The 23,134-nt window shown below is 38.8% G+C and overlaps 3 protein-coding genes across 9 annotated transcripts in view; 1 reads left to right on the top strand and 2 right to left on the bottom strand.

Moving 5' to 3' along the window:
• LOC121858339 (solute carrier family 49 member 4 homolog) overlaps positions 1-4,128 on the top strand; it is a 121,240-nt gene extending 117,112 nt beyond the window's left edge. For all 5 annotated transcript variants that reach the window (XM_042354737.1, XM_042354735.1, XM_042354738.1 and 2 more), the window contains one exon: positions 2,931-4,128. In XM_042354737.1, the coding sequence (XP_042210671.1) occupies positions 2,931-3,043 (113 nt within the window). In that variant the 3' untranslated portion in view covers positions 3,044-4,128. The remainder of the gene's footprint in view (positions 1-2,930) is intronic.
• Positions 4,129-11,274: 7,146 nt separating this feature from the next.
• On the bottom strand, positions 11,275-12,873 carry LOC121858413. Its single transcript, XM_042354860.1, has 3 exons — positions 12,870-12,873; positions 11,697-12,616; positions 11,275-11,346 (listed from the first exon to the last, which is right to left on the bottom strand). The coding sequence occupies exons 1-3, from the start codon at positions 12,871-12,873 to the stop codon at positions 11,275-11,277; spliced, it is 996 nt and encodes a 331-aa protein (XP_042210794.1).
• A 5,027-nt stretch (positions 12,874-17,900) lies between these two features.
• The window catches only part of LOC121858341 (importin subunit alpha-4-like), a 31,250-nt gene continuing 26,016 nt past the window's right edge, over positions 17,901-23,134 (bottom strand). For all 3 annotated transcript variants that reach the window (XM_042354744.1, XM_042354743.1, XM_042354745.1), the window contains exon 11: positions 17,901-22,942. In XM_042354744.1, the coding sequence (XP_042210678.1) occupies positions 22,850-22,942 (93 nt within the window). In that variant the 3' untranslated portion in view covers positions 17,901-22,849. The remainder of the gene's footprint in view (positions 22,943-23,134) is intronic.

The raw sequence follows: 23,134 nt of genomic DNA on the forward strand, positions 1-23,134 counted from the left end.
ACGGTAGACGAAGTGCAGAACAAGTGGGATAATTACCTGGACACTATCACCAAAGCCTACCACCACTTCTTTCCAGCCAAGACACTGAGGATCCACCCCGATGATGTCCCATGGATTACACCCCGTATCAAAAGACTAATTGAGCAGTGCAACAAGGCATACTACACCAACAACTGCCTGTCCAAAAGCCTACATAACCAGATCATCAGGGAAATCAAGTCAGCCAAGAAGTCTTATTATCCCAGGAAAGTGCACGGCCTAAAGGAGGTCGGCATTGGTCAGTGGTACTCTAAGGTAAAAGATCTCTGTGGTTTTAACCACATTTCCTTTATCTCTCATTTACCTAGTGAGGAGGCAGCTGAGACAATTAATAATCACTTTGCTACCATATGTCATACCCTCCCCAGTCTTGACCTCACTCTCCTCCCGGCCTACTTACCTTACCCCTCCTCCCCTCCCAGTGTTCAACCATTTGAAATTGCCAACAAACTCCTTAAATTTAAATCCAAATGCTCTACAACCCCAATTGACCTCCCAATCAAAATTTACAAGGCATTTTCAGTCGAACTTGCCACCCCTTCTGTTCAATTATTAATGCATCCCTCAGACAAAGCAAATGCCCCAATGAATGGAAAACCACATTTGTCACCCCTATCCCCAAGGTCCCCACCCCACAGTCCCCTAGTGACCTCAGGCCACTTGCCATTACCCCCATACCCAGTCTACTCTGTGAAGACTTGTTTTTGAATGGGCATTTGCTAGTATTTATCAGTCAATTGATCCACAGCAATTTGGCAATATGAGGACCTCCTCTACATCACACTGCTTAGTTATTTTCCTGGATTTCTTGCACAAAAACCTGGAGAAACGTAAGACATCACTGCCCACCAACCTGGTCTCATGGCACACTGATTTCCTGAGTGAGCGTCGTCAGGCAGTCATGTACCAGGGCTCCGTCCCCACATTCCAACACCTCACCTGCGGTGTTCAGGGGACCCACTGTGCTTCCTAATCCTGATCAACGACGCTCTATCAGACACTCCTCACAGGTGGAAATACATGGACGACTGCACTGTGGGGGTTACGGTGGACAACACCTCACCAGATTACTCATCGCTACAAGGCACCCTGGACAGGCTACAGGCATGGACTACGGAGAACAAGGTCATAATCAATCACACCAAAACCGTAGTCATGCACTTCAATACCGCCACCACTCCAGTGCAAGCTCCAGCAGTTACTTGTGGGTGCCCATCCTCTCCAGTGAGTGCAGTCTGCCAAACTCCTGGGTGTAACTATAGACCACAAACTGGACTGGAGGGCTCATGTAAACAATACTATCAAGGTAGCCTCGTACCGACTCTACATGCTACGACGACTCAGGTCTCTTGGGACACCCACGCCAGAGCTGAGGACTATCTACAACGCATTTATTCTCCCTAAATTAACACATGCATCACCAGCCTGTTCATCTTCTCTCAACTCTACCCAACAGCGTCAGCTAGAGAAGGTACAGAATAGGGCCTGCAGAATCATGCTCAGCGCAGACTACTCCGGCTACAACAAACGCTCTCTCTACCCTGGAAATGCCATCCCTCAGTGACCTCCACCACCACGCACTAGCAGGGTTTGGCAGTGCCCACCTCGTGCAGTCCGCCACTACAACAAAATTCAGCCCATAAGAGCCCACACTGATAGATATAAGAATAGCATCATCCCATCTATTGTTAAAATAATAAACAGCTCCTGATTTATGTAATGTGCAGCCCTGTAAATGTATTGAACGTATATTATTATGTCTAAATCACATGTAAGTTTGTATATTTTCAGCCACCGGCTGCAACTCTATTAATAAACCGTATATTATTATTATTACTATTATTATTATTATTATTATTATTATTATCATTCTTATTATGCTATATGCATACCGTACTTACAGAACACAGTTTAAAATCTCATTATATCATAGCCTTATATACTGTACTGTACTTCTAAAATCACTTAACGCGGTTTCACTTAACGCGATTTCTCATATACGCGGTTCCTCGCCAGACCCGAACTTTCACTTAACGCAGTTCATCTACTCGTATACGCGGGAAGCGGCGCGGGCACGATGCGCACAAGGTCGCCCAGTCATCAAAACATTACCGAGTTCTTCACCCGCCACCCACAACAGCCGGCCCAAGTCAGTGATAGTGATAATTATAGTGAGGATATGGACTTATATGGACTTTGAGGGGTTTGACAAAGAGGCCCTGCAAGCCTCTGTGGTGGATAGTGATACAATTGATACAAGTGATACAGGTGAGGGACAATAATCTGCCCTCTGCCTCGGAACCAACCCCCCATCCCCGTGTGCCCAGCCATCTTTTCTACTAATGTAAGTGTTAAAAAACCTAATATTATTGATATTTCTCTTAATTATTAATTGTGTGTGCATACCATCATAAAGTTAAGATAATATTTTTACTACAACATAGTTGTGTGTCGTCAAAAAATGGAGTTTGGGGGTCGGACCAGTCTCTATTGGAATTAATCCCATATGTTCTGTTGTTCACTTAACGCGGTTTTCACTTAACGCGGTACCCTGTGGGTTCAATTGACCGCATTAAGCGAGGTACAACTGTAAATGAAAGTAAAAAATAAGTCATCAGGTAAATAAAATACTATAAATTTCAAGTTTAACCCCATTCATCTTCTCACAAATGCTGTACTATAAGTGCTCATTATTAGAACTACCTTTCCATTTCAGCATAATTATGCCATACTGTACTGTATTTTCATATAAATATCTCAGCATGGTTACAGTGTACTGTTGTACAGGGTCTAGTATTCTTTAGTTACTTTACCGGCAGATTACTTATCTAATTATTTGATACATCCAATTACTGTATATTAATGATTAATGTTGGTGATTTGTATTACAGCTCACACATGGGTTAGTTGGGTCCTCTTCGCCTGTGTCTCACTGACTGTGCTGCCGCTCTTGTTTGTGAAAGAGACACACAAGAGATCTGATACAGATAGAAAATATATATAGTGAGATATTAGATTATATAATAATTAATATGGTTCCAACTAATGAAGGTAATCATGCATAAATTTCAGAAGAATCCTCATGAAAGATGTACAGTATATATACAGTATAAATATTAGTCATGTGATGATGTCACATGAATTTAATTAGCTATGGTTTACATAAGTATTTGTTAATAAACTACTTAGCAAATTTTTTGTACAGGAATATCATTACAAAAAGATTATATTTTTAAAAATAGCTTTGTAACATTCATAATACTGTACTGATAACTATGTAAATTAATGTAAGGTTTTACAAATAACTAACTGTATCACGAAGCTCACTTCAATGTCTTATTATCAATTTAAAAAATCTCTGTTATTTTGATTACATATTTATATCTGTCCACCAACCTAACTAACTAACTGTAATGGATGAGGTGAAACTGAAATAGACCCTATCATCTTCTGCTTATACTGGTTAAGGCAAAGTGAATTGTGGCATCCACACTGCTTGCATGTTAGCAATTATTCACTGCTCGTCAATGCAATACATTAGTAAATTTAATAAGCATTCTATATCAGTTCACTCCTCCAATTATACACTTCTCCTATGGAGTGTATGAGTTTGTAAAATCCCATAGTTATTTAGTGATGTAATGCTGTAATTGAAAAGATATTACAGAGGTCACAAAAACTTGCCCTTGACCAAGCTGCCACAAGAAATATAGTGTATTGACATACCAGATGAGAATCATAGAAGTAACTTTTGCAGAGGCATCACACTCAAATGGACAAATATCTAACTTCACCAAGCAGTACAGTACAGGTACTTCCTTGATGCCAGTGAATGTGTTGCTGGTTTGGCTAGTCAATGAAACATGTCTTAAAATGGAATTATAAAGAGCCCTTTAATTGTTGAGCTATTTACTGGTGTATATAGCAGACCCTCAATAAATTGCAAGAGTTGGACTGAAAATTACTGTGAAATAGCAAATTGCAATACCTTGTATATCAATTTATTTCAGTAGGAAATATAGGGGACGGTACAGGAGCCCCCCCCCCAAAAAAAAAAAATTAATAATAATTATATAAAGCATTAGTTCACCCAGCATCTTGATTTTTTCCTTGATTAAGAAAGTCTTATGAGACTTATAGTGCTTGAAGTGGTAGAAGAGGCATTTGAAGGATGCTAAGGCATCTTGAGGTGTTGATGGGAACTGACAACTGTTGCACGTGGTTGAAAGTTATGGAAAGGCAGGGCAAGTGGTGTCCATGGTTGAATGTAGAAGAGTGAGCAAGTGTGGCTGGCCTCGGGTGAGATCTCCATGCTGCCATATAGTGAGATGTGGGGATAAACTTTTGCTTGTTGTCAGCTGATAAATGCAGTTGTCTATTTGAAAATATGGAATTTTTCTGGACTAACACTGTGCAGTAAAGAAATATGGGAGTAAATTTTGGATGCTGTGAAAAAAAAGTGAAGTACTGTATCGAACCACAAAATAATGGGGGTCTACTGTAATTTCTGATTGTTGATTTCCATAGATACTTAATGGCTTAATAACAATTTAAGACTCCAGGGTAACAATCACTTGGTAATGTGAACAAGCAGATAATGAATGAGTTTAAAGTGCAACCTAACTTTAAATAAACTGTTTATGACCGAGAACAAAATAGAAGTTCAAGACAGACTGCCCAAGAAGTGATGTTAAAACTTCACTTACAAGGGAAACCCAGGACATACCTTTGAATTATTAGAAATTCTGATACAGTCCAGAAAACCGTGAGGGCAAACTTTTTCGGAGTGAGGGTTGTAAACTCTTGGAACAATCTACCAGAGTGTTGTGATGGCACCGAGTGTGAGCTCTTTCAAGACAAGACTTGACCAACACTGGAGCGGGTTCAGGTACATTCAGGAGCCGGTGCATGCCCAGTATTTGCCAACAGTGCGTGACAGAGACGTGACCAATCGCCCGGGCGGCTAGCGAGCCGATCTTTTGATGAAGAAGATTAATGAAAAGAGACGTGACCGATCGCCCAAGCGGCTAACAAGCCGATCAGTGGCAAAGAGGATAAAAGTAAAAGTACCCCCCATGCTCATGTAACCTTCAGTGCCATCCTCCTTTTGTTGTATACAAAAGTGTCAGTGTCAGGTTACACAAATTTAACTTTTTTGAGCCCATTTAGATGTTCTTCTAGAACAGTTTCAGAGGGTAAAAATTCACTATAAGATGTATTGTAGTCCCATTTGAGATACATTGCCCCACCACCCTCACTTCACTGCTAAAAGGCAGGGTCGCTTGTGATGAATGAGCACCATATCATCAACACAAACATTGGGAGTCTGAAGTTAGGTACTTGTGGTGCCACCAATTCCAAAAGTGATTGCAGATACTACTACTTAGGTATGTAAAATATGGAAACATTTGCAACTGTTAGAGTATAATGAATCAGAATCAAGGTCAAGCTGTGGGGATCACTGGAGTAGGACCTCAGTCAATGGCACATATTTGGGCACTAAGGTCTTAGGATTATCAAGGTCATTGGATATGTACACTCACTCCAAAAAGTATCTTTACTATTTTGTGACACAATATGACACAACAGACGAAGGATTTTGACAACCCGACTGAAACAACAATTTGAAATTCATCGGAACCCCTCCATAATGATACTTTCTGGAGCGAGTGTACATTAATGGATGATCATGAACACATACTTCTACCTCAGCCATTTCCATCATAAAACAGGTAGTGTTGAGCTAAGGGGCTTTTAGCAAAAATTAAATGGCACTCTTAGGCAGTATTTCCACAAAAGTTTCATACTTGTGGTTCATCAACTTGTTTTTGCATAAACTCTGCTGCCAAATAGAAATAAGGAGCATTATCCCTTGTCAATGCTTAAACTGACAAGTTCCTTACTCATATTTTCCCATTTGATGGAAGTGGGGAATTGACCAACTCTGGTAATTATTCAACACAAGAAATGGTTAATTTGGTTACACATTAACTAAGTAAAAAAAAAAAAACAAGAGAGAAATTTAGTTATTAAGTCAGTTAGTGCTGTATGTTTAATCCTGCGATGACAGCACATCCTGCCTTCTCCCACAAAACAAGCCATGTTGATGTACCAAATTCAGTGGTCTCTCCCTGCTCTCACCTTTTAATAATTATACTTTGTCATGGTAAGCCTCTGCTTGTAAAAAATGTGATGACTTAGGTCTCTGCTTGATAGGGTTCAGCAGTGAACAACTTAAGCAAAGACTGCCTCTAGCCACATTTTAAGTTCTTATATGGAATGGTTGTAACTGTACTATAATTCGACCAGCTGATGACAGCATTAGCCAACATCTGTAGGTTGGGTGTGGCACATACAAGCTATGATATCTAAATGTTAAGGATGGCTCATAATTGAGCCATCTGGGCCTTCAACAAAGTGGTGACTTAAAAGGAGACTTCACAGGGGTATAACAAAGGGCCCTGGTAGAGAACAATCCCCCCACTGCCACCTTACCCCCAGTGACAAGGTTGCTAGGCTTGTCATCCATGAGAATATACAGTAATGGGTTTGCATCTTCGGAAATAGTGAATTGATTGGATCAACCCTATGCCTTACATTGGCTGGATCTATGGACTATGAAACCAGTGTATGACAATCAGATTGTCCCCATAGGTGAACTGAGTCAACTTTAAGTTCCACTTTATAAGCATCTAATATGAATGTAGCTAATCTAGAAGCCAAGGTTACTGCAGTTAATTCTAGCTTAAGTATCATCGCCACATGAGCAGGTGCCACTTTGAGCCCAGGCAGCAATGAAGTGGCTGACAATGTGGTCAGTTCCAGAAGTACCTGAACAACTAAATATGTCTCATTAGCATGATACAGTTTGGCTGGCATCATAAAAATAGTTAAGTTTGATTACACTAGAAATGGTCAATTGCTAGGAAATCCCTACAATTTGGCACACTTTTAAAGAATCTTGTACAATAGACCAGTACAGTCAGTAGGAACTGGGAATAATTTACCTTCAAAGAATACTACCTTAAAGCACAATGCATTTAATGAAAATTTTCAGATCACTAGGACAAGAGGGCCACAGGAACCAGTTGGCATTTCTATCACATAGATTAGAAATGAGTTCCTACTTGCACGAGTTATAAGCAAGCAGAGGTCTTACTTACTGTGACAGTGCAATCATAAAGATTCTCAATTTCTTAGTATTGTACTGTAGATCCTTATTTTACCACACATGTTGTGCTAAGTAGTGACATAACTCACCATATTGGCATGAATTACCAATCTTCACAATGAATCCATTTACATCAATTGTAAATAGTTGATGAGTGCCTTTTGACCCACAACAACAGTGATCATCTATATAATCAGGATCTTTCTGCTCCATAGCTACGGGTAATTTATAAGTTTGGCACCTAATTTCTGATCGAGTGAATTATTGTGACTTGTGGTAACTTTTCCTTCCCTGCATTGGTCCCTCCCTGTACCTGCAACATTTTTTGTCACCATGGAGAAAGTATCTGACATTTCCAGTGATGCGCTGTGTAGAAAGCCCCTCGCTGCAGTACTGTTGCCTTGACACCCAGATGAATAAGTAATATATTACTGTAAGAGAAACAGGAAATGCGGGTAAGATTGACGAACTGGTATATTCACCAAGTAAACTCTGAGATGATCACGTATGTGTGAGCTTCAGCAAAAGTGACACTGATGAATTAGTCACCAGTGTAAGAGAAGTGCTCAGAGACCAGGAGAAAAGTGACTACGAGAGTAAGGTTGAAGTGTTTATTCACATGCTGCACATGGTGCAGGAGACTGGAGTAGTGGTGATGATTTGGATCACAAAATCTTTGTGGAAAATTGACAGTACAACACCACTATGAATGAAATTTTGCTTGTTTTTGCTCTTACCATATTGATGTCCCATACCTATAAACCTGTTCTTTATAATTATTGGAAGAAATATGACCATCTGAGGACACCGGTGTTTGGGAAGTACATACTGTATATGGACAGAGACAGATATCGACAGCATTTTCAAGACTCAAAATCCACGTTCTTAAGCCCAGTCCTATCAAGTCCCAATCTCCATTATTATATAAAATGGAAAATAAATTATAAATATAATTATTTTCATTTTGACACCTTGTTTTATTTTATTTCTCAACACAATAAATTATTTCTTCTTACTGAAAATTTTCATTAGCCTAAAATGTAGCAGGAGAGAATGAGGGGGTCAAGGAATAGTTACCTTCCAATAAAGCTTATCCTTTTTACTCAGGTAAAATTACAAATTACTATACATGTAGTTTTTTTTTTCAATTACAGTATTGAAAAAGTTATGTTAAGATGAATCATACACCACAAGAGGCTGATCATATGAAAATAAATAATAATCAATAATGAAAATACAGCAGGTCCAAAGCTGGGACATACTCTTTATAATTTCCAAGTACGGTACTGTCTTCCCAAGTCTCGGTTTGCAGTAAAAAAAACAATATTTTGGAATCATAAAGCATGACTTTATAAGGCTCATTTATATCCCAGTCAGGATTACTGTTTACAAGCATGGAAACCCTACCTCCTGAAAAACTTAACATCCCTTGAAAAGGTACAATACAGAGCAACCAAGATGATTTCGGAACTAAGTCATCTTGATTATTCAAGTAGACAGGGTCTTAGGACTAACATCTCTTAAGACAAGGTACAATAGGGCAGATCTTATAGAGACATTCAAAAACTTGTAAAGGATGGAAAACATGAACCTGGGCCATTTTTTTGTGATGTCATGCACCACATTTGAGGACATAATTACTGTACAAGCTTGCCAAGTTATCATGCAGAATGAACACAAGGAAATATTTCTTCATACAGAGGGTGGTCGACCTATGGCATCATTTACCAGGCCGAAAGTAGGAAGTGATAAAGTAAGCTATGGAATAAAAAACAATGGAAGGATCCTACACAGGCCACTGGCATCTTTCCCTTAGCATGGTCACCTCTAGTGGGTGGCCATTAGGTAAACAAGGTAAAAGTACCTCCCACCTAATCACATACACAGTACAGTATATTCCCTCCTATTGTTTGTGGCTCTTCCTAGACATATAGGAAATCTGACTACACTATTGTAATCATTGACCAAGTCTTGTTCTTTTCAGAAGAAAATTTTATTATTTTATTTTTTAACCCTTCATTTTACCCATCAGGACAAATTAATCTAGGTAAAAAACTCACTGTAATATAAACATAAATAAAGACCACAATAATTAAAAGGTACAAAAGGACAGTACTTCTTCCAAGGAAATTTCACAATGCAGTACAGTATAGTACTGTAGTGGATTCCTCCCCTACAAGCACTGAACCTTCTCGAATTCCCCAGCCTACGCCTCCAGCGCCGCCTACGGAGCGGGGGTCAACTATCTACCCACGCCTACCCCCGCCTTATAAGACCTGACACCGCTGTGACCAGCCTCTTTTCTACCCAGTGCCACCAGCAAGCAACACCTCCTCCTCCGCGCCAGCCTGGCGGCTCCCGCTCCCGCCGGCGACCTAGGCGTCCCTTAAGCCACGTGCCCTCACTCTGGGCACCCTCACCACCCAGCTCTCTCTACTCAACGCTTATTACCATGCTACCTACCCAGCAACAAGCTGCATTGTACATCCAATACAATATGTATACAGTGAGCACATTGTGAGTTTCCTTTCTCCATCCCATCCTGAGTGTGAACCAACATCTCGTACCCCACAATTGGTGACCCCGGAGGTTCGCACTCACACAGGATGGAGGAGAAACATCTCACATAACCCCACAGTACTGTATAAACCACATCTTCCTTTGGGGCATATGACAGAATCCTCAAAGTGCTGCAGAAGGAATTCAGTTCTTTGAGCTTAATTCATGTGTTATATAACTCCCAAGTTTGTTAAGGCCCGAGTTAGTGGGTTATAGTGCAATCTGTGATGTGTTATTGCTGCCATAGTCCTTAGAATAATTTAAGGCTAAATCAACTGGAAAATTACTAACCGTTGGGGCTTAAAATGTTTGATTTTTAGTCATATCAGAAGGTTAACTAGTTTTGAAAAGTTTGCTAATGCAGGAACCAAACTTTTTATGGATTAAGCAGCACAGTCTTACAGTGATCTTCAAATCCCATCATCATGTACAGTTGCCTCAAAGAGTTCCTTTACCCCCTTGTGGTGATGTTTACATAAATGTGGCAGTGTCGCATTGACAAATTTATAAATGAGTGGGTAGTAGTCTTGTAATGATGAAGCTAATTGATAGATAAATTCAGGTGCTGGGCATCAGAAAATGGGGGTTGGGGTGGGGGAAGTCCCTGCCCCAGAGGTAAAACTGTGAGGGTTACCCCACCGTCATACTATCGTGTTAGATAAGTAATCCTCCTCAATCCTGTTTTGAAATTTCATGATGACTCTGAGCACACCTGTGAAGACAACCCCCACCACTGCCATAACCACAGCACCACACTCCACAATACAGGTCGGGACTCGAAAATACGTAATTTGAAAATTTTTTGGTACTACTGGGGCGGTCGTATGTCCGGGTGGTCGTCAGTCGAGTAGGTCATAAGTCGAGGATTACCTGTATACAGTGGCGTTTCTAGCCTTTGGAAAGTGGGGGTGCCACTTTGGGGCCAAGGTAAATGTTGGGGGGGGCAAAACCAAACCTGTGTACAACTTGCAAGATGCAGTTTTTGGCATTATTGCACCAATTTGATTGACAAATGTGAAGAGACGTCTCTCATGACGCCAGCCTAAAATAATCAGCATATGGCAGTATAATGGCAACGCTCCACTAATCATGATTCATTGGGGTATTGACACACTTGAACATATCTCTAAAACTGTATTATTGCTCACATAGTCACATAAAGGGCGGGTGTACCACATAACAACCATTGAAAAATATAGCAGTGTCTTTACAATGTATGTACATACATCAGCGAAAAAATGAATGATCTCACGCAACACACATAATGGAGACAACGTTTACGTTTTCAGACATGGGCGCCGAATGCAACTGTTACATTATACCCAATGGCAAATGGCAATGGTGCGGTTTCATTTCACACGGTACTGTGACGGTAGCAGTATATTCAGCGCAGCTTAATACTACGATTATTATATCGGCTGCCAAACTAGTCGACAAAACAATCTAAATCAATTCCCTCAACGCGTGCACTTTCAATCGATAGTAGCGCGATGTTACTCAATCTGTCACTGGACATGGAATTTCTTAGGAATGTTTTCACGAATTTCATTTTCAAAAAGCTTCTCTCGCATGAAGCACTGGTAACAGGGAGAGTTACAGCTATCAACAGTAATTTATCCAAACAGTCAAATGCAGCCTTATAAGGGCATATAAATGACATAAATTGCACGAGCGATGAAGGTTGTTTATGTTCCTTCACGAGCAATTTCTTCACCAGAGGCATCTCATGTTGTAAATCACTTTGACTGACTGAGTATGTAACTGCAAATGCCTTCAAATCTTCTTCAGACAAGAATGTCTGTCCTTCTGGACAAAGAGCTGAAATCCCACAGAAAATTGCACAGGAATCATTGGAGAAACGCCTGTCTAATTCACTAATCAAACAGTCTAGGACTTCATTGAAGACGCCAATGTGCACATGACTTACGTCAGATCTTTGACCGGTCATTTCCAGCACAATGAATTCATCATTCTGTCGAGGTTTTCTGGTTCGCTTTCGTGTCTTTGTTGGTGAAATGCTGCATTTCTCACAGAGCTCATCAATCTTCTCGGAGTAATGCTCAATCAAGTTACAGTGGCGTTTATCAGCTAGATCTTTACGGAGCGACGAAATGAGCATTGCTGCTTTTCCAAAGTCTGCTTGCTTGTCCTGTAGCTGCTGTGATACTTTATCAACTTTTCCAAGAATCTCTGAGAAAAACTGCAATAAGTAAACAAATTCTGCATCTATTTGCGCAAGTAAACCTCGAGCGGATACTGCTCGTGCTCCAGTGTCTTCTGCAGAAGTCTCCTTCAATAGTCTTACTATGCATTCGAGACGCAGCAGAGCATTTTCACATGAGGTGGCCCGACACCACCACCGTGTATCACTCAGATGCTGCAGTTCTCGGACTTGTTCTCCTGGGAACATTTCTCGTTGTATAAAAATGAACCTCTCATGAACGACAGGGTTACAAGCGAAAATATAGAGTTCTTCAAGCAGACTGAAGAATTCGGCTGCTTGAGGCACATATTTAGCAGCATTGATCAAAACCAGATTGAGCCTGTGTCCACAGCAGTGTACATAATAGGCAAAAGGAGCTTTATCACGAATGCGTTTCTGAACACCACTGATTCCTCCACTCATGACTGAAGCTCCATCAAATCCTAAGCCAACAAGTGAAGATTTGTAATCCAAACTGAGTTTTTCCAAACTTTTCAAGATTACGTCCGTGATAGATGCAACATCCAACGACACCATGGGAGTGAAGGAAATGAAGCACTCCTGAATGCAATGTGATACTTCATCATAAAATCTGAGAACTATTGCCAACTGCTCTGTTTTACTAACATCCTCTGCTTCATCAGCTTGAACAGAAAAGTAATGACATGATTTCACACTTTCTGCAATTTCTTCTCTCACCATAGATGCGAGCGTGTCAATCATCATCTCATTCTGTATCGCAGAACTGGTGTATTTCTCATTCTTTGGACCACTTTTGACACGATCAGCTATAACAGGATCATGCTTGGCAGTGAATCTAAGGAACTTACGGATGTTTCCCTCCCAATTCCTGCCCTCCGGGCCTCACCTCACCTCGGTGATCTCACCTCACCTCACCCATGCCTGCATCTGGCGTGCGGCGCGCCCATTGCCTGAGTCACTTGACTCACTTCCTGGTTTTGAGAATGTTTTTGGAATTACAATTTTGAGAATAAAAAGTGGGAGGGGGGGGCCAACCCAGGGGCCAGCCTAAAATCTGGGGGGTCCATGGCCCCCCCGTAGAATTGCCCCTGCCTGTATAGTTGAGGTACCGAAGGTGTACAGTAGAGTCGACGCAAACCCCCGAATTATCAACACATCCAGTACTGAGAGATTGGAGCGCCTGAACTTGCCTAGCTTATACTACAGACGGGCACGGGGCGACCTAACTGAGGTGTATAAGCATCTCAAGGGGCACTACTCAGTCGAGTGTCCTTACTTGGAGCTGGCGGATGCCCACAAGGGGTCACAGCTCAAGATTGAAGAAGCCGCAGGTCCAGAAAACTGTGAAGGCAAACTTTTTCGGAGTGAGAGCTGTGAACTCTTGGAACAAACTGCTAGGAAGTGTTGTGATGGCACCGAGTGTAATTTATTTCAAGACCGGGTAAACGAATGACTTTATCTTCATAAAACTTAGAAAAATGGATGTTTGATGCACACTTAGGAAAACGTGGCATCCCTAAAATTACATCGAAATATACTTTGATGTTCTTCAAACACGAGCTGAGAATTTCAAGATCAGATGCTTCCCTGCTCAAAAGACCTTAATCCTAATTGCCCCTGAGGCATTATGGTCCTGAACATTACAATTGGAGCCCATTAAAATTAGGATCCATTGGAATTAGTACTTACTGGGATTAGTACTTACCTGTTATTACTAAGCTCCAATCCTAGTGGTTAGGTTAGGTTGTTACCAACTAGGTCTGGGACCTGTTTGATGTATCAACAGCTGATAGAGAAGACATGACGCCTCTAAAACACGAAGCCGGTTAGCTAATAGCCTGTAAAGAAGGATAATGGAACCATGACAGCATGGTGAGCATCATTTTATCTCAGTGTAGCAAGAACTTTCCAGGATAAATACAGATGCCTTTAAAACAGGTGAGTGTTATCACTTACCGGCACTAAGGTATAGACAGCACTACAAGTGACTACAATCCTCATACTCTGCACTGCGTATGTATTGTCTTGTTAGAGGCCTCTGATGACATTCTAAAAAATCCGAAACCACGAAACGAGGCAGATTCAAGACTTGAGCGAACCCGGCCAAACCTCGTCCCAGTGCTATAATAGACGAGTTTGGTCGTGCTTTACTCATTCGTTTCTTCACACAAGTAGCTTCAGACATTTTTGTCTTTCTCTATTATAATTATAAAGTGTAAGGCATTGTATTACACACAATTACAGTATATGCCACTCGTCTTTGGATGACTGAGTCTGATGTATCGAAAACAGCTCAAAGCGGTCTCCGAACTCTCGAAACACTTACTTACGTCATTGATGTCTCAAAGTTGCGTTTGTCAACTGGTGACAAAAAGTATCCAGAGTTTTTATATTGTTTATCCCGCTTTATTTGCTTATGAAAAACAAATAAACCACCGAAAATAAGACAAAATTGTATTAAACATAACAAATAACGATAGAAACATTTTAAATTATTTTTTTTTTACGAAGGTCAACGCTTTCGAAGACGTCTGTGTTGTCTCAGGATGAACAACCCAAACAACGACTAAAGTTCTAAACCAAACAGGGGCGGATCCAAGAATGTCAAATGGGGGGTCCGAGAAGTTGCGGGTTGGGGAACATGGCGAGCATAGCGAGCCCAAGCATTTTTTTTTTGGAGGGTGCTGTAAGCCTCCCCCCCCCCCAACCCAATTTATTTATTTTTAACCTGACCAATATCATGGGCATTTTGAGGCCATTTTGAAGTCAAAGATGAAATTTGCTTTCGAATGAAGTCTTTTCATTTTTTTTGTGCTGAACATAAAGCAAACAGAAACAAATGATACCAAAAATACAACACAATAGGTAATGAACTACAGTTTGTATGGCCGTATATATGGTAAATCAATTTATGTAACTCAGAACTTGATATAAATACATGCTTATATATACGCAGTCTGGGGCGTGGCCAGACGAGAGAGGGTGATGCACCGTAAAATGTAGTCTGTGACAATGCAAAACGATATTGTATCGGATCACCAGGAAGTTAAAAAAAATTTTGGTCTCTAAAGTTTAGCGACGTAGTACCGAAACAACGTTACGCAGGACGACGTTAAGCACGGACTTACTTTTAAAACTACAAAATAAGAAAAATGAAGAACATGCATGTGTACAGTATGTGCATGTGTTGTAACCAGGTGCTCTTCTCTCTTGACCTACTCAGTGGAGATGGCAGAAAAGTCATTCCCAATCACTGCATTTAATACCCCTTTCAGTTCATTATCAGTTTAGTTGGATGCCTTTTGACTTAATAAATACATGATCAGTGTTTCAACTCGACCTCACTTGCAATTCGCCTGTGGAACTCTTTTTCAGCCTTTCTGCACTCTGACTTTGCTTGGTTCCTGGACCTGGCACACATCCTCTTGCCCTGATCATCATTTTTCATAACCCACCTCTTAGGTTTGGGAATTTTTTCATAACTTTGTCAACTGCCTCATGGTTCATGTGTAACGGTCTCCCTGTAGTCCTGATGCCAGTGGGTTTCATTTTGGGTTTATTATTTATAATCAAATAGTTCACTTTACTGGTTATGATATTCAGCATAGTATCTGAGTCATCCCATGTAATTGCAGGTGATATTCTAAATTGAGTTACAGCATGGTTACAGGAAACAGAGTCAGCATTGATGGCACTAAATTCAATTGAGGTAACGTCACTAGTGGAGTGTCCCAGGCTCAATACTTGGATTACTCAGGGGAGGATCCAGGAATATCAAAAGAAGTTTTGGGTGGGGGAACATGACGAGCAAAGCAAGCCCACTCAACTGGGTTTTTTTGGGGGGGCCTAAGCCCCCCTCCCCCCCCCCCCGATTTTTTTTTAAATCTAACCATTATCATGGACATTTTGAGGCCATTTTGAAGCCATGTGCACCTGATATTAGGAGATATTCTGAGGTCAATAGTAATTACTTTTATGATACAGAAATGCTTGAATACAATATTGCATTAAAGAAAAAGTATTGTAATTTTTTGATGAAAAGGGGGGGTCTGGACCCCCACTGCATCCGCCCTTGTTACTACACAGGCTGTATTTATGATACAGTATACATAAGCAACATAGATATAGGTGTAGACAGCAACATAAGTAAATTTGCTGAAGACACTAAAATAGGGCGTGTAATTAAATCTGACGAGGACTCTACAAAACTGCGAGATCTAAATTTTTTTTTCTCTTGGTCTTAAAAATGGCAGATGAAATTTAATGTGGACAAATCCATAGTATACCTAGTCGAGGAGATGTAAACAGAGAAACCAGATAAAAGATGAACTACGTTGTTATAGAGAATTCTGACTGTGAGAAAAATTGAGGAGTAATGTTAAGTGGGAATCTTACACCAAGGCAACAATGTATATTTGCTCAAGACAAGGCTAACAAAGTATACTGCACAGTACTTCGGTTTATACAAAGAAGTGTTAAGTGTTAGTTACAAGACTAGTGAGGTAATCCTAAAAGTAATCTGAGCTTGTGAAACCTCACTTGGATTATGCAGTTCAGTTTTGGTCACCGTACTACATAATGGATATCGAATCCTTAGAAAGTATTAAGAAAAGGATGATAAGGCTAATCCCAGGCATTAGGAAGCTTGAGTATAGACATAAAAAGATCTGAATTTGTACTCCCTCGAGAAACGTAGAGGGGCAATGTGATTGAGGTATGTAAAAGGAAGTCAGGGTTAAACAAAGGTACTTTAACTATCCAACCAGAAGCAAACTCATAGCAATGGTTTCAAATTAGAAAAATTTAGATTTAGGCATGAGATAGGTAAACACTGGTTTGAAAATCAGGTAGTGGATGAGTGGAACAAGTTACAGAAAATCATTATTAACTTGAACACGCCGGGAAGCTTCAAATATAGGTTGGACAGATACAGGAGTGATAAGGGTTGGGTGTAAACAGGACTGCTTAGTATGGGCCAATGGACCAGCTACAGTTTCCTCCATTCTTATGTTCTTAAATACACTATTATATTTTTTGAAATCATTGGGTAGGCCTCCTTTGAAATATATATTATTACATAACTTCATCAAACTTGATTCATGTTGACTAGTATGTATAGTGCATAGTATGTATGGTGTATGTTGTGTAGTATGTGTATACAGTCTCTCCTCGACTTACGACGGGGTTCCATCCCGATGACCAGGTCGTAAGTCGAATTGGTCCCAAGTCGAAAAGGCGAAAATAATACATAGAAATTCTAAAATGGGTGTCTCCTTTTCTTCTCAGCACCACGAGAACTCTCACTTTTATGCTTGCCAGCCATTTTAGAGGGAATTACAAATGAAAATTTTGTTAGTACACAGTGCGATCACTAACGTCGGGACTCGAAAATACGTAATGTAAAAAATATTTTTTACGACCATGGCCGTCGTATGTCCGAGTTGTCGTAAGTCGAGGAGAGACTGTAGTGGAGGTTGCATATGTAGTGTAGTATGTAGTATGTTGTGTAGTATATATGGTGAATGTTGTGCAGCATGTATGATGTACATTGTGAAGTATGTATGGTGTATGATGCATAGTGTGTGCAATGTATTGTGTAAGTTCTGTAGTATACATGGTGCATGTGTATGATGTATGTTGTGTAGTATACATGGTGCATGTGTATGATGTATGTTGTGTAGTATACATGGTGCATGTGTATGATGTATGTTGTGTAGTATACATGGTGCATGTGTATAATGTATGTTGTGTAGTATACATGGTGTATGTTGTGTAGTATGTATGGGGTATGTTATGCAGTATGTATGATGGTTGTTATACAGTATGAATGATCACATGTGCACAGGGGGGTGATGGTTGAATGCTTGAGCACCTCCCCTTTTTGTCTCCAAGTCAAAAAGTGGCTTTACATACTAATGATATAAGGTTAAAATCAAAAGTTTAAAGTTGATCTCCTTCATTTATTTGGGTGATGATAACTTTTGTCATCTTCAAGTTCACATAATAATACATTCACCCTAGGGACAGAAGAAGGGGGCAGATAATGACACTCTGCAGTAGCAACAAGCCCTCTGAGAGACTCCTTTGACATTATATATTATTACCTGCTTGCAATTAATTCTCAGAGAGCTTTGGATAGAATCATGGGCGACATGTCATCAAAGAATCAGCTGATTTCCTTTGCATACCAAAATGACACACAAGGGTTAAAAAAAACTATAAAAATAAAGAATAAAAAATAATAAATAAAAAGCCTCCGTGAAAAAGAAGCTTCTATGTCTACAAAAGTAAAGGACCAATTAATTTACAAGGTATCAGTTCCCTCTTATAAAGAAAATGGTTTACTGCATGCGAACAATCTACAGTACTGTATGTCAGATTTACAAGAGTACATATTAGAAACGATTTAAATTAAGAAACATGAATTACAATATAAAGTTCAAGGGTTGTCAACTGAATACACTGGCCATGTCTGACCTGATTCTATGATATCATGACCCTGGAGGCTCTAATGTGGGGAGTCTTGGAAATTCGTACGTGGTCTCTCGCATCAACAAAGGCGGTAGGGAATTTTATATTAATATTTTTTCGTGGTGATTATGCCTCAAAACTAAATAAAAATTGCCCTTTTTTAACGTTTAAAATGGACAGTGATATTGTAACATGTAAAAGTTTTACAATCTTTGTGATTATAAAATTGATGTGCCCATTGTGGGGTGAGAGACCACATATTCAATAAAAATTACATACCCCAGGGTTGACTGTTTCCCAAGATATGATTCATCCCAGTCTACTCTTGGATGTGTAACACATTGGCCTACAAGAACACACATCTTTGCTATACATACTTCATTTGAGGCACATGAACAGGCTAAACAAGGCAAGTAAAGCTCATATATGCTTAAGTGAATCACAGTTTGAAGTTAAGTCATTATAGCCTTCAGTGAGACTATAATAAATTGGATGGTGAATAGAGGCCATTCCAGAGTACCTTGGAATAACACCCCAATGTCATTTTGTTGTACTTCCTCAGTGAGGTTAAATACCAAGCTTAGCCTGAAATCCTGTAGCACCGAGAGAGAGAAAAAAATTGGCAACTTGGCCCTTGGACATACAATTGGAAAATATTAAGGAATATGTTCTTGCAAAACCCATGGAAAGACATCCCCACTGTGTATGTATATGTATGTGTGTGTGTGTGAGTGCTTGGGAAGATGAACAGCGGTTTTAAGCAGATGCTCGCTATGTCAGGATATCATGATTATCAAATAATTACATAAATCCAAGTTGCGTTAACTTTTTTTTTCAGATTTCATTTCAACAGGAGGAAGCAGTTTTATTTTTTTGAGTGTAAATGAATACCCAAAATATGATCAAACCTTCATTTGTGTCCTAATGGAATATGAAAATCCTCATACAGTATTTGACCTTAAAAAATAATCACTCAGAACTGCTGTACAAATATGTTACCAAATACATAATACATAAATTTATAATAATTTTGGTAGCAGAACAAGCTTAGCTTTCAGTCACATATAAATACATCTTAGGTTTTAAGGGATCTGACATTCGAGCAATGCCTAGTCACTGAACCTTACCAGCACAAAGGCTTCCATATGTCCCACGATAATTTATATACAGCTAATCCTTGTTAAAGCTATGAAATCAGTTCCCAAATACTGTACTCCAATCAACAATATATAAATATTTGAATGAAATCAATCTTACCAGACACAGTCAACATGGCAAATATTTGTTTATGACAGACAACTTCAAAAGGTTAACTGAGCTTCCCCAAAACAACCCCAACAGTGACTAGGGTATTCTAGCAGTTTCACTAATTTTGCATGAGATCTACATATTGTAAAATGTCTGACCCGTCTTGAAAATCACTGAAACTAATGAATTACCCTATTGTAAAATAATTTGATGAGCTTGTGATACAGAAGCCTTTCACAAATTAATATAGGACATATGGTATAAGAGGTACTGCCATTAGTAGACAAGGTACCACTGCAATACTTGAGCTATCACTGATTAACAGCATTTCTTCTTGTGGTCTTTGGACTTGATGAAATTATATATATACTGTATATATATATATATATATATATATATATATATATATATATATATATATATATATATATATATATATATATATATATATATATATATATATATATATATATATATATATTTATATATATTTATATATAAAAAAAAAACCTAAAATTTTGTCATCTGGTAATACCTCTTTTTCTGGTAAAAAATACTTCTGATACAAAGAAAAGGTTGAGACGCTGGAAAGCCCTGCAAAAACTTTAGCAATACCATTACAACCTAACATAGGGTAATAAATTCTCATTATTATTATCTATGACATTTTCAGCAAAACAAGCTTGATATATAAATGTAAGACACAGCCATGGGGGTGCGATATGAGCATTTCCAACCTTTTCTTGGCTCAAGGCAGGAGAGGAGGGGAAAGTGGTTCCTGGCACACACTTGGGCACTGTTTCCGTTATATATACGTTTATCAATGCCAAATAATACTATACTGTACTATATACAATAAAAATACAACTTTAAAATGCATTAAATTTTACACATCAATATTGAGGTCTATCTTAGGTGTTTGTGTACAGTACAGCACTCACCTTTGACACGTAGAGCCACCCACCCAAGTTTTAAATAAAAAACAAACAAATATTTTACTCATAAGCTGGACAAATGTCAATGAAAAGTGGTTGGGAGTTTCCCTACTGTTTCAAGTGCCAAGTGTTGCCAGGGAACATATATGACAACAAGAGTGATGCTGCAAGTAAGAGAAGACATGCTGCCTCAGGGTTGCATCAGCCTTGCAACATAATGTGACATCAGTCTTGCAATGTTCATTTCACATTAAACTTTCTTATCATTGGTAAGTTCCTGCAGCCATTTCCTAATTCTGCACTTTGTGTTTCTATATTGCAATGGATATAGTCATCAAAATTAATTGAATAATAAAGACTTCTCTTATTTGCAACATGAAGGAAACAACTGTAATCAGACAGTTCAAGAAAAGGGAAGGCAAGTCTCAAATAAAGGCAAAGTGATAACCTTCAGTCTGCAGGTAATTCCCTTTCTCAGCCATGCCTTTGGACGACACTAAAGGTATGTTGCAGTGGACACAAAGCTGCTTTACACAACAAATCCCAACTTCTACATAAGCTGCTAGAGTCTTATTAACACTGGATCTGTGATTGCTTCTCAGCCACTTCATCTAAATTGTTAATATTACAATTCAAATAGTGGAATAAACAAACTCGTCTCTTTGTACAAACAAACTCTACAGAAAAGTAGAAGTTAAGACACCGTTTCAAACAACTTAAAAGAGCTTGTGCCACTTACAATTTAATGAATCTCAATTTAGACAGGAAAATATTTGCTTAATGGAAAATGTTCAACTGTCAATATTCAATAAAACTTGAAAGGAAAAAAAAAAAAAAAAAGAGAAGGTAAGAATAACTTTGGGGTACAGCAGAAAATGAAAAAAAAAGATGGAATTCATAACCTCTGTAGTTTCTAAGAAAGGGTTTGTCGAACTACCCAACTTATGGTATTGATCATGCATTTAAGATGTCTGATCAGTTATGAAAAATCAGCCATCATGTTGCACTCAAAAATGGCATACAAAAGGGTCTGGAAAATGGGTAATAACCATTATAAAATTAGTACAATTATAACCAATGTACACAGACATATAACACAAAAGTAAACAAAAAAGGGGGGGGGGGAGGGGTCATAAATCACTGTGTACAGCACATATGTGCTTTTCTTAACTTCCATAATAGGAAAACTTATCTGTGTGAGGAAAACCATTTGTTGGGTTTGAATATGAACGGTATCCTTTTTTTACTGTCCTGATAATAATCTAAAATTTGTCATTACATGATTATGTAAAATAATTCATGATAAGATGAAACTCTTACCAATATTTAAGTTATTCTTACTGAGCATTGGAGTGACAAGAGTTGGCATCCAGCTTTGGTATTCACTTTTGTTGACAAGAATTCTTGAAGGCAACTTGAACATTGGGCTTATGTAATATGCCCACTCCATTAATGCTTGGGATACTGGTACCATCACCTTTTGTACCAACACCAACAAATATATATTTCTTCTAGTATTACAATATTGTCCGTGAAATGGTTCGTTATGTTGGAATTCTTTCTTTACACTTCACGAAGGTAAATTTTCAGTGTCATAAATAATGATGAGTTTTTTCAATAATTCAACCCGTATATCACTGTAAGTTTATTTCCTTTTATCTTTAAGTTCAAATATGAAGACTTTTCTGAAGACGTGTAAAAATTTTCAGATTTTCCATTTAACAACTGTTAGTTTTTCCTGACAAGTTGCTGAAGACATTCACTTTATATTTTAAAATAGTATATAAATGACTTCCTTTAACATGATTTCCTAGTTACAAACAAGTTTTATCCTTTTCATTTTTAAATGCACATGTTCATGACTATATAATATATCAAATATTCACTTTGATAAGTTTTCATAATACTCAATTTTTTGAGCTTCAGTCCCACAAGTGATTCATCAGAGTTATATATATATAACTTATATATTATGGGAAACTTATCCAGGTTTATAATTCTGCTTACTTATCAGAAAGATGGACCTGTATGGAAATATCAACAGCGAAGATTCATATAACAATTTTAATGATGATGTGTAAATCGGCCATTATGAGCTGTAGGTGTCAATGCAATATACTGTATCATGCTTTCCTATTATCAATATGAAAAAATACAACTATATTTAGGTAACACCTACCACTCATAATTACTAATTCACTGAAATAGGAGAAATTAGTTAAACCTAGTTGCCAACAGTCACTAGAAGCGAAATCCTCCCTCACTAGTACTGTTATTGTCGAATGCATATTCTGTCTCAGTCGACTCTGGTACTAAACTGGGGTCCTCCGCATCCTGTAAAAAATAACTAATGTTATTTACAAAAGAAAAAATATAGATCCATTAAAGTCAAGATGATTGCAACAAAGCCAATTAATAAATGCTCACTATCTATATTCCTCATTCCTCTCCCACTTTTGTACAGAGTGGACCAAGGGGCACAGACTTCAAAGAAAGGAATAACTATAGGGACAGCAATGAAAGGTA

The sequence above is a fragment of the Homarus americanus genome, unplaced genomic scaffold (genome assembly GCF_018991925.1).
Source record: "Homarus americanus isolate GMGI-L3 unplaced genomic scaffold, GMGI_Hamer_2.0 scaffold57980, whole genome shotgun sequence".
In the NCBI taxonomy this organism is placed as follows: domain Eukaryota; kingdom Metazoa; phylum Arthropoda; class Malacostraca; order Decapoda; family Nephropidae; genus Homarus; species Homarus americanus.